General features: G+C 40.2%; 1 protein-coding gene across 1 annotated transcript; it reads left to right on the plus strand.

The window, feature by feature from the left end:
* The first annotated feature begins 223 nt into the window (after nt 1-223).
* Nucleotides 224-12,497, plus strand: gars1 (glycyl-tRNA synthetase 1). Its single transcript, XM_017717547.2, has 17 exons — nt 224-512; nt 1,190-1,291; nt 2,602-2,704; nt 3,306-3,447; nt 4,021-4,109; nt 4,897-4,973; nt 5,285-5,430; nt 5,514-5,663; nt 5,771-5,933; nt 8,459-8,623; nt 8,712-8,819; nt 8,983-9,128; nt 9,282-9,367; nt 9,964-10,073; nt 10,189-10,282; nt 10,596-10,786; nt 11,997-12,497. The coding sequence occupies exons 1-17, from the start codon at nt 276-278 to the stop codon at nt 12,120-12,122; spliced, it is 2,235 nt and encodes a 744-aa protein (XP_017573036.1). The 5' UTR covers nt 224-275; the 3' UTR covers nt 12,123-12,497.
* Nucleotides 12,498-12,593: the final 96 nt, after the last annotated feature.

A 12,593-nucleotide genomic window follows, 5' to 3' on the forward strand; every position in this document is an offset into this window, starting at 1 on the left:
AAGTTAGTTACTAAGTGCTCTAAACAGAACCCAAGCCCTTTAATCGTCCTATTTAGAACACACGTGACTAGCATCCTATGTTACTAGACTGTAGTTGCTCTCATTTGAAGACCACTGCTCTGAATTCTATGCAACACGTTCTAGCAAAAACACAAGCAGGTGAATTGGAGCGCGGCCTCCACGTTTGCAGAGTGTCGAAAGTGCGGCGGTCCTCGGCGTATGTTTACTTATTTCCCCCGATTTCATCATGCACTGACTGACTGCGCGCTGCTCTCATGCTGCTGCTGCTGCGGAGAGCGACACCAACCCTGCGGATCTACACACAGCCTTCAGCCCGCAGAGCCACCCCGCAGCCCCCCTGCACACCTCCACTCAGCTCTCTGCTCTCCCTGTCCGCCTGCCTGGGCAAGAAACACAAGAAAAGCCGCTGGTTGGAGCTTTCTGAAGGTCAAAATATGGATGGAAACGTCGAGGAGATACTGGCTCCCCTGAGGCAAGCGGTGAAGGAGCAGGTAGCTAAAGCTAAACACAGCTACGACACGTTCTACACTACATTTCATTAACCTGTTTAAAATGTAACACGAGCTCACTTCGTATTTGTTTTAGCTTGTGTTTGGGGCAGGTTGGCCGGGATGAATGGAGCTAGATTAGCTGGCCACGTTAACGTGCAGCTGGTCAGCGTTATTTCATTCAGATGCAGGTATCAGGAGCTAAAGACCGCATTAATTCCAGATTAATGGCGTTAACTAATCAGCCGAGTTTTGCACTTTGGCTGTTGTGGTTCAGTTCTGCATCAGTCTTGTAGACGAAGCTGAAGTCAGCATCTTATTTGGCAGCTTCCTGTTCGAATTCTCCCGTTCCACCTTAAATGGTGCAGCAGGTTACGCTCTGGCTGGGTGTCGCAGAAAGTAACTGCGGCACCATTTAAGGTGGGACGGGAGAATTCGAAGAGGAGGCCAGCTTTAGCTTCGTGTTTTGCAGTGCCACGTTTTGAGCTCAGACTCGTCTGGCTGCTGGGGAGGGAGAGAACAGGGTTGGGCTCCTCCTCTCTCTCTGGGCCTGAGTTCACTCAGAAGTCAAGTGGTTTCTGGGGAGAAAGTAGGTGGACTGTGAGTAAATGTGGGGCGATGCTTGGCCCAGGTTTTCTTGTGTGCCTTGGTTTCATTTTCGTCTTGCTTCCTCTGCCCAGGGCGAGCTGGTCCGTAAAATGAAAGCTGAAAGTGCCCCTGACGTGGATGTGACCAAAGCTGTGGCTGAGCTCAAGGCCCGGAAAAAGATGCTTGAGGCCAAGGTGAGGACGGATGTGCTTGTTCTTCCAAATACAGCATCCATCAAAGGAGAACGCCACCAGTTTTTTAAAAATCTCTGCCTAGTTCAGTTATCAAAATGTTAGTCATTCAAAGAGGCTTAGTTTTATAGAGGCGTACTGACGCATTTCGTTACGGTGGAGGTGATAGAAACCTGTAATTGCACTGTTTTAAAGTGAAAGTTTTATTTATTATTCTAATCCACCAGTGAATCTTCAAGAGCGTTCTGAACATGTAAATGTAACAATGATGATGATAAAATGGAGTTAAATCTGGGCAAAAAACGGTTTTATTAAGAGCTATTTTGCCTCTCAACGCATTGTATATGCGAGTGTCTCAGACATCAGTGGCATATGTCTTACCATTTCTTGTAATAATTTTCAGTGAGGGAGCTTTTGCAGGCAGTAAACTCTTCAGATCTCTGGTTCCTATGAGAAATGTCAATATTTCTGACTCATCAAGCTTCTGTGCAAAAGAGCATTTCACAGCAAAACCACTCTGGCTTTGTGTACATGTCAGCAACTGAATTATGTAAACATTCAGTGCAGTTTCAGTTCTTCACAGTTACTTCCTAATCGTCCCTTCTTGGGTTGTGATTTCATTTTGCTGTGTTGGTTCAGCAGCTTGGACTGCTCTACTGCTTTATTGCTGCACATACCTTTTTGATTAAAAAGACAGTATGGCCATAATGAAAAATGTGGCCATCACTACATCAGTTGCGAATATGCTTGCTTGCCTCCTCCAGTGGTGCAACAAGCTTCAGGAGACTTTCTTTTATACAATCTGTGGAAAATGTATCTTAAAGATGGTGGGAACCTTTGGAAAAACTACAAGCAGATACAGTGGCAGATATATTAGGGCCACTTGTGTGAATTTTGTTTTTTGGTGCTAGGATGTAGATTATGTTACTGCTGTAGAGCCACATATCATATGGAGATATATATATATATCTATCTATCTATCTATATTTGCCTCCACGTCAGTGGCTGTGGTAGCGTTTCTGTATCACACTAGGGGATTCCCCTGGGTATTTCTATGCTTGTATGATGTATTTATGTAATGCATGCTGGGTATTGTAGTGAGAGAATACTGATGGATAAAAATGCAAAATGATACAAAATCTGGAGTTCTGTTAAATGGGTGAAGGTATGGTATTTGTACTTAAATCACTCCTTGTTTAAAGCAGCAACGTTTGCTTGAATGTGTGTTTTAGCTTTTCTTCCCACTTCTGGCTTTAAATGCACAATAACAGGACAGGAGGATTGTTTACCAAACATGTTTTATTCTCTTACAGGAACTTGCCCTGCAGCCCAAAGATGACATAGTGGACAGAACTAAGATGGAGGATACGCTAAAGAGACGGTTCTTTTATGACCAGGCGTTTGCCATTTATGGGGGTGTGTTTTAATTCTTAGCTATTTTCTTGCTATTATTTTAGTGTAAAAAAAGATTGCAGAGTGGCCTGATTATTAGGTTGTTGGCAATAAGTTCTATGTGAAACCACTGATGTTCAGCCCTGAAATTGGCAGAATTTGCTGCCAGATTTCATTCTGGTTGGCAGACAGTGTGCCATCTGTTTTGGGAGTAAATTTCATTTCTAATTTCAGTGCTTTTACTGAACCAAGAGCTAACCCAGAATCAGGAGAATCGAGGATGCTTTTGCACCTGTTCTTTAGGACTGATAATCTTTCATTTTGGGGTTATGGAGCAAATTGAGCAAAAGTGATTTCTTAAGAAATGAAAGAGAAAATATTAATCTCATCTGTGGAGTTTCACCAAAAATGGGCAAATCTTTCTCTTACTCTGCTTACCTGGTTGACTATATGAATGGAAAGGTACCATTTTCTCTGAAATTTCTTATGTATTGTGATGAGAGGTTTAAAAAATGTAGATAGTATTGTTGTTGTATATTGAGAACATTGAGACTAATGTGAATAAACAAATAATTGTAGTAATGTTACTATATACCACCTTTTGTGAATGATTGACTTGTTTCAGGTGTCAGTGGCCTGTATGATTTTGGACCTGTTGGCTGTGCCCTGAAGAACAATATTCTGCAGGTCTGGAGGCAGCACTTTATTCAGGAGGAGCAGATTCTGGAGATCGACTGCACCATGCTGACTCCTGAGTCCGTCCTCAAGTGAGTGTTATAAGAAATCCTCTTTTTAGATGGCCTTGAAGTGAAGTGTAACTGTGTTTTTGTCTCTAACTGTATGACAGTTGTCTGTCTAACTGTACAGAGTGCTGTACCGTAATCTTCATTTGTGATGTAACTTGGGAGCAAAAACGTCATCATGACAGCTGATTAATAAGATTTGTGTTGCTTTTTATCAACATTTACAATAACGTTATTTGTTACAGCACTTCTTTTCAGCCAGCTGAACAAACATGATTTCTCAGTTCTTTCTCCTTGGTGAAAACCCTATTAGTATGCACTGCATACACACAAATGTCTGTGGTTGCACAGAATCATGTGTAGTTAAGCAAGACATTTCTTCTTGAGTAATATATGCTCCAGAAAACTCATTCTGCAAGCACTCATGCTAAAAACACTAGAATTAGCTACATACCTAAGGAACATTTTAAAAATTGTTCTGCATTCTTAACAGTTCACTTGCATTGGTCATCAGCAATGTAAAAGGTTGTCTTTTTCACCTGACATGCTGTATTCTCAGGGGAAATGAAATTGAATGCCCTTCTATTTCTTTTCAAGGACGTCAGGGCACGTGGACAAGTTCGCAGACTACATGGTGAAAGATGTCATGAATGGCGAGTGCTTCCGAGCTGACCATCTTTTAAAAGGTATGCCATTGTAGTTGTCTACGTCATAGGGATCACCGTGAAAGCTGGAAGTAAACGGTTGAATCCACTGAATGAGCCTGACCAAAGCAAGTGTTATTATCTTTGAGCTTTATAGGCTCCCAAGTTTATCCCTGAGAGGAACTGTAGTAGTCCATAAGAATCACAAAGGGCTTTTCTAGGAAAAACCAACACTGATCTCTCAAAGGAGCCCTGGACTCAAGCCAGTGGAAGGTCAAGGCTGGGGGTAGAATTTTTGACGACTTGGATGAAGTGGACAGCAGTTGTGTCAGTATACTGGTTCAAATGGTATTCCACTTGAAATTATTGGTATTTTGAAAACCAGTTACATTTAATAGTCTGGTCTTAGAGCCATTGTCATATGGCCTTCTGTGGAAATCAACCTGTTCTATCAGTGTGTAAACAAAAGGTTAATTTATGCTCCTGCTGTTTATTTAGCACATAATTTACATCAGGTCACATTGTGATATATTTGTGGACAATAATGTGGACATTTGCTCACATCAGCAGCAGAACCCACCTTGATACCATTCTGTTCTGAGCTCCCCAAACTTCTTGGAGTTAGTCTTCTAATGTACAACCTGCTGGTGGCTTTCCACTGGCATCATTATAATGTGCTCTATAAAGTAACAAGAAGTAGTTTGGCATGTTTAGACAACAATTGAGAATCCTCGATACAGTAATATCTGACTTGCATGCACACACTTTCATTTCTGCATGTTACTAATTTCACCATAATTACAAATTGCATTTTTCTGTGCCGTCACAGCTCATCTCCAGAAGCTGATGAGTGACAAGAAGTGTACTGCAGAAAAGAAGAATGAAATGGAAGGGGTCATCACTCAGGTATCTTTCCCTTTATGCTTAGTACTGTGTATTAATCAAGCAACACTTTTGAACAACATCCAAAGCATTTTTTTTTTTTTGGATCAGCTTTGCGAAATTATCTCTCACTGTGCAGTACTAATATAGCAAGATGAGTTTTGATTTTCATAATATTGAATGTATTTATGTACAAATATAAGGGTCCTTTCTGCTGAACTAAATCTTAATCTCTTGGATCATTTCACTGTTTTCTACCCTGTGCATCCATTTTTTTTGGTATGTTTCATATGGCTGAACTTGGAGATAAATTGCTGTGCTGCTGGTCTCCATAGATGGACAACTATTCTCAGCAGGAGTTGGCTGACTTGTTTGTACAATACAACGTGAAGTCACCCAGCACAGGAAATGACCTCACACCACCCATCTCATTCAACCTGATGTTCCAGACGTCCATTGGACCTGGGGGGAATATGTCAGGGTGAGCAGAGACGGCTGTGACAGAATTATTCTTATAGAACAAAATTTTCTTTTTCCTTTACTATACTTGTTCAATTTCTGCAGCTATCTGAGGCCTGAAACTGCTCAGGGAATCTTCCTAAACTTCAAACGTCTGTTGGAGTTTAACCAGGGCAAGCTGCCATTTGCAGCTGCTCAAATTGGAAACTCCTTCAGGAATGAAATCTCGCCGCGCTCGGGCCTTATTCGTGTCAGGTGAGTGCTCTGGCATTTATTTCTGAATTTGTGGTAATGAGTCAGATTTTTTTTTTTTAAAGATAAATATTGAATTCACATTTGTGTTTACATACTTTCTCTCTCAGGGAGTTTACAATGGCTGAGATTGAGCACTTTGTTGACCCGGATGAAAAGGTTCATTCCAAATTCTCCAACGTTGCCGATCTGGAGATCTTGTTGTATTCCTCTAAAGCGCAGACCAGTGGGCAGTCAGCCCATATTATGAGGCTGGGGGATGCAGTGGAACAGGTATGTAGTGTATTAGTAGTGTATTAATGTAGTGTATTAATAGTCTGTTCTACTACTGTGTTAACGGTTTATTCAGTCACATCTGAATGTAAAAAAATATTTAAAAGAAAAAAGTCTTTGTAAAATTGAGACTTTGTGATTCATTAAATTGCTTCTTGAATTGTAATTTGGGGGCCATAATTTATACCCCCACTCTCAACAAAAATGAACTTACTAAAATTATTACTATATGCAGGCTATAGTACATGCCACGAAATCCACAACCCACAAGGTTATTAAAAAGTTACAAATGGTCCCCCCCCCCCGTCCCCCCCTGGAAAAACTTTTAACTTTGCTTTTGAAGTTTGAAGGATGCTATCGGAAGTTTATTGCTTATGTCTGCAAACATCCAGAAGAGGTAGATTTTTTTTTTTTCTTTTTTTTTTTTTTTTTTTCCTTCATTGATGAAACAGCAAAGACGAAACACCATGTTTCACATTTTCTGTTAGGACTATAGCACCATATTTCAGTAAAATCAGTCCCAACTATTCAGTTTTTTTTTTCTTTAAGAGCCAAGAAATTTTAATTGATTAAAACCAACTGTCTTACGCGTAAATCATAAAATGGTTTCACAGCTCCCTCACTGCTGCTACTCGAACTGTTTGAAGGTGTCTGTACTGACCGGCATAGGCAAGTGAAGCGAACAAACCCTGTTTTTAATCCCTATTTCTAATCTTCATTACAGTTAAAATTACAACCTCAATTTCAATGAAGTTGGGACGCTGTGTAAAACATCAATAAAAACAGAATACGATGATTTGCATATCCTTTTCAATACACTACAAAGACAAGATATTTAATGTTCAAATGGAAATTTTATTGTTTTTTGCAAATATTCACTCTTTTTGAATTTGATGCCTGCAACACGTTCCAAAGAAGTTGGGACAGGGGCAACAAAAGACTGGGAAAGTTGAGGAATGCTCAAAAAACACCTGTTTGGAACATTCCACAGGTGAACACGTTAATTGGAAACATGACTGGGTATAAAGGGAGCATCCCTGAAAGGCTCAGTCATTCACAAGCAAGGATGGGGCGAGGTTCACCACTTTGTGAACAACTGTGTGAGCAAATAGTCCAACAGTTTAAGAACAATGTTTCTCAATGTGCTATTGCAAGGAATTTAGGGATTTCATCATCTACAGTCCATAATATCATCAAAAGATTCAGAGAATCTGGAGAAATCTCTGCAAGTAAGCGGCAAGACAGAAAACCAACATTGAATGCCTGTGACTTTCTGTACCTCAGGCAGCACTGCATTAAAAACCGACATCATTCTGTAACAGATATTACCACATGGGCTCAGGAACACTTCAGAAAACCACTGTCAGTGTTTAACACAGATTGTCGCTCCATCTACAAGTGCAAGTTAAAATTCTGCCATGCAAAGTGAAAGCCATATATCAACAACACCCAGAAACGCCGCCGGCTTCTCTGGGCCCGAGCTCATCTGAGATGGACTGACGCAAAGTGGAAAAGTGTCCTGTGGTCTGACGAGTCCACATTTCAAATGGTTTTTGGAAATCATGGGCGTCGTGTCCTCCGGGCCAAAGATGAAAAGGACGGTCCGGATTGTTATCAGCGCAAAGTTCAAAAGCCAGCATCTCTGATGGTATGGGGGTGTGTTAGAGCCCATGGCATGGGTAACTTGCATATCTGTGAAGGCACCATTAATGCTGAAAGGTACATACAGGTTTTGGAGCAACATACGCTGCCATCCAAGCAACGTCTTTTTCAGGGACGTCCTGCTTATTTCAGCAAGGCAATGCCACGCCACATTCTGCACGTGCTACAACAGCGTGGCTTCGTAGTAAAAGAGTGCGGGTACTAGACTGGCCTGCCTGCAGTCCAGACCTGTCTCCCATTGAAAATGTGTGGCGCATTATGAAGCATAAAATACGACAACGGAGACCCCGGACTGTTGAGCAGCTGAAGTTTTACATCAAGAAAGAATGGGAAAGAATTCCACCTACAAAGCTTCAACAATTAGTGTCCTCAGTTCCCAAATGCTTACTGAGTGTTGTTAAAAGGAAAGGTGGTGTAACACAGTGGTAAACACGCCCCTGTCCCAACTTCTTTGGAACGTGTTGCAGGCATCAAATTCAAAATGAGTGAATATTTGCAAAAAACAAAGTTTATCCGTTTGAACATTTAAATATCTTGTCTTTGTAGTGTGTTCAATTGAATATAGGTTGAAAAGGATTTGCAAATCATCACATTCTGTTTTTATACAATGTCCCAACTTCATTGGAATTGGGGTTGTATTTGTGAAATTATTATTATTATTATTATTATTTAAAAAAAAAAATTTTGTCTCTTTGTTGTAGGCCTATTTATCCTTTTTTGTTAGTTGTTTTTTTTTCCCTTTTTTTTTTCTAACCTGTCTAGTGTGGGCAGACTTGCTGCTGAAGACCTTCTTAACGGACAGCAACTCTTGTATGAGATGTTTGCTTTTGCACAGTATAATTGATGTATTTCTTGTTTTTTAGGGAGTCATCAACAACTCTGTTCTGGGCTACTTCATCGGTAGGATCTACCTCTACCTGATCAAAGTTGGTGTGGCCAAGGACAAACTGCGCTTTCGCCAGCACATGGATAATGAGATGGCCCATTATGCTTGCGACTGCTGGGACGCTGAGACCAAAACCTCCTATGTATGTTGTTACAACCTTAAAATGGTGGAGCCATTTGCTATGAGCCCTGTGACTTATTTTGAGTTTTGTGTTTGATGCCTCCTCACAGGGCTGGATCGAGATTGTGGGGTGCGCTGACCGTTCATGCTATGATCTTTTGTGCCATGCGCGTGCTACCAGAGTCCCTCTGGTTGCAGAGAGACCTCTAAAGGAACTCATATCCTTGACTTGGACTTCTGTCTTATGACTTTGAGGCTGCTTTTAAAGCATATAGTGTAAAATTACCTTCATTTATAGTATTACCTACCTGCAAATTTTGCTCAATACAAATGCATGATCTGGATCCACAGCTCATGTAAATATCCTTAACTGCTTCACACAAAGTTTTTAATGTTGTCCAGTTTGAGCCAAACAAAGGAGCCATTGGCAAGACGTACAGGAAAGAAGCAAAGTTGGTAATGGACTTCCTTGCTGCGTGTGATGAGTGCTATGTCACAGATCAGGAGAAGCTACTCAGTGAGAATGGGTGAGTAACCAAGGGCAGACACTACACAGCACATACAGTTATTGGCAAAAGCAAACTGAACTTTGGCAATCCTTTGTGAGAAACAGGATGCCCTTCATATGACTGACAGTGTCCTCTAGACTTACTGAAGGCTTCTGTTGTTGATCTCTGCAGTGAGTTCACCATCGAGATTGATGGCACAACCTTCAAGCTCACTAAGGACATGGTGAACGTCAAGAGGTTCCAGAAAACCTTGCATGGTAGGAGAATGAAACTGAATTCTAATACTTTCAGCAATTCAGTAACATTTATCTTGTAAACATGGAGTTCCCAAAGTTTCTAAATTTCACCACTAACTAAGTTGCTACCCTGTGTTGTGCGTTGTTTAAAAGTCTAGGCTGCAACACTCATAACTTTAATGTGAATAGGTGGAGCTAAAGAGCTTCAGGCTGAATAGGTGTTTTTGAATCACAAAAACTGATTTCAAAACAGGGTGTTTTAGTAGCATATTTTTATACATGGACTATGGATTAAGCTGCATCCATTAAAAAGTTTGTAGCAGTAATAATTTGTCGCATGACAATTGGCATCACTAGTGTAAATTCCTATTGAAATGGCTTTTCCAAAATTGTGCTCATAAAGCTGCAGTATCAAGGAGAAAATGTAAATACTATTTCTCGTAACAATTCAGGGAAATGGTTTGACCTTAAGTCAAGGGATATTTAATATGTAAGGCATATCACGCAGTCTGCAGAAACATTCTTAAAATAGTGTTTAATTTAAATTGGCGTTTTTTTTTTAATAAAGTGCATCATTTCTTGGTATGTGAGTGTTAAATGAGTATTTCTCTCCTCAGTTGAAGATATCGTCCCCAACGTAATTGAGCCTTCCTTTGGGATCGGCAGAATCATGTACTCTATTTTTGAGCACACATTCCACATCAGAGAGGGTGATGAGCAAAGAACGGTAAATATGATTAACTAAAAGTAATTCAGTAATGCTTTTGAATTTGTAGTGTGTTTAAAGGTGCTGCAGTGAAAATAATTGCTGTGAGTGAGACTAACATCCCTTTTTTACTTAGTTTTTCAGTTTCCCGGCCACTGTAGCACCCTACAAATGTTCCGTCCTTCCACTCAGCCAAAATGAGGAATTCATGCCATTTGTGCGTGAACTATGTGAGTGCTTGGTACACATCTTCTACAGTTTTAAATGTGATAATTATATTTAGATATTATTGTAAATCATTATTAGGGATGGGAAACTCTGACCTTAGTTGTGCGTGCAGTTCCTCAAGGATCTCAGTATTATGTTGTTCATGTTAATTTATCGTAATTGACATTTTAAGAGCAATACAGTTTAGTCAGATTGATGCACCACAATGCTTCATTGCATTAGCAATGAAAATGTTCATTGTAAATTTCCCCCAGTGGGATAAGTCTATCCTATTATACCTGCAGTATATTTTAACACTTACCTTCTGCTCCATAGCTGAAGCCTTGACCAAAAACGGTGTGTCCTACAAGGTGGATGATTCCTCAGGGTCTATTGGTAGGCGCTACGCAAGGACAGATGAGATCGGTGTAGCATTCGGCATCACTATTGATTTTGACACGGTCAACGAGACTCCCCACACAGCTACTCTCAGAGACCGGGACACCATGAGGCAGATCAGGGCTGAGGTAATAAAACCATTCTACATCAACTGCACACACAAGTGCTCAGAATATCTTTTTTATATATATATATATATATATATATATATATATATATATATATAGACTTTACTAGTTATTAAAATGAGAGAGTTAAAAACACATACAGCAATTGTTAGGTACAAAAGATAGTGTTTTAAGTGGGGGTTGCTGAAATTTTAAGCAGCATATGTGATGTGAATGATGACATACAAGATAATTTGTTTTCTTTGTTTTTATCATCTTCACATACAGCATACAGCTACTGATCAGTCCGATTATGTGGTTCAGTAACCATTTGAGTCATAAGTTGAGACTCAATGTCAGATGCACATCGAACAAGAGACACGCTGGTTGATAAACGTTATTATTAGGGTAGATTATTTATTTAAATACAATAGTTGTTTGCTTTGGGGCTCAGAACTGTCTATGCTTTAGTAACACGCCCCTACAGTGACCAGCAGTTGGCGAAGAAAGCGATTTGGCTTGCTCCCATTGAAATACATTAACTTCAGATGTTAGATTTATTAATCAGGTTAGACATCGAGTCTGTATAATTACTATTAAAAAGATCAAATCAAATTAATATCCATGTTAAGAGCATTGCCCTTACACTGGGCTTTTACATTCACTACTCAGCATGCAATAAGCCAACAAAAATAGGAATTAAAAAAATATAATTGCTGCAGTGTTCTTACTGCCTCCTCTTCTCTCAAGTCATTTTCCTCAAAGACAAGGTTTTCTTTACCCTCCATAATTAAATACTGAAAGCAACTAGCAAGAAAAATGGTGACGTGATGATAGTGAATTGTCCCTCCCTGTTTAGCCAAATAGAAGTTGCACAGCGCCACCTGGTGTACAGAAATCGCAGCTGTTCAAATTTCAAAGCTTTGTCACTTGTCTTGAACTGAGGACCATAACATCATTTATCACATGCCTCAAGTTATTTAGGTTACTTTCATTGCTATTAGTTGCTGATTAATGTGCTCTTAGAACTGAATTATAAGTCTAGGCTTTAAGGGGTTAAAGAAGGTGACAGTAGCTTGATCTTTTGTTGTTAGGTGGTCATCCCAGTGATGCTCATAGTTTTGCAGCTCCATTGTCACCTAATTCATGCCAAGTTTTTTTTTTTTTCCTGATCCTGTTTCTGTGTTTGCCAACTGAAAGGAGTACTGATTTGCTTGACTCTGTGTGTTAGGTCCTTGAGTTGCCTGAAATCATCCGAGATCTTGCCAACGGTGTGACCACATGGGCTGAGGTTGAGGGCAAATACCCCATCTTCGAAGGGCAGGCAACCACCAAGAAGGACACCGTGGAAGAGTAAATTAGCCCTGGCTTTCTCCTTCCTCCTGCACGTGGGGCAGCCATGGACATTTTTACACTTTGCACCCATAGGAACGATTTTATTGCATACAAACGATCAATGTGCACCAGACACACTATGTGATCTGCACAGTTACAACCATCTTATCAAAAAAAGAATCTATCTATATTCCTTATACTGCAAAGGGGGTTTATCGATACCTGCTTCTGCCAGCGTTCCGGGAAGCCCCTTACAGACATAATGGGATGCATTTTAAAAGGGATAATGTAATATGAATTGTGTGTGGAGAAAGGGTTTTCACCATTCAAGAAGTTGGGTAATTATGGAATGCATCTTCGGTTCAATAAATCAAGCCAGCAATTTCTGGACCTACAACAGTGTGAGTTATGTCTGATATCTGAATGGCCTGTTGAGCACATTGGCACTGATGGTGTAATGTGTGTGTGTGTGTGTGTGTGTGTGTGTGTGTGT

The sequence above is a fragment of the Pygocentrus nattereri genome, chromosome 24 (genome assembly GCF_015220715.1).
Source record: "Pygocentrus nattereri isolate fPygNat1 chromosome 24, fPygNat1.pri, whole genome shotgun sequence".
Taxonomy (NCBI): Eukaryota; Metazoa; Chordata; class Actinopteri; order Characiformes; family Serrasalmidae; genus Pygocentrus; species Pygocentrus nattereri.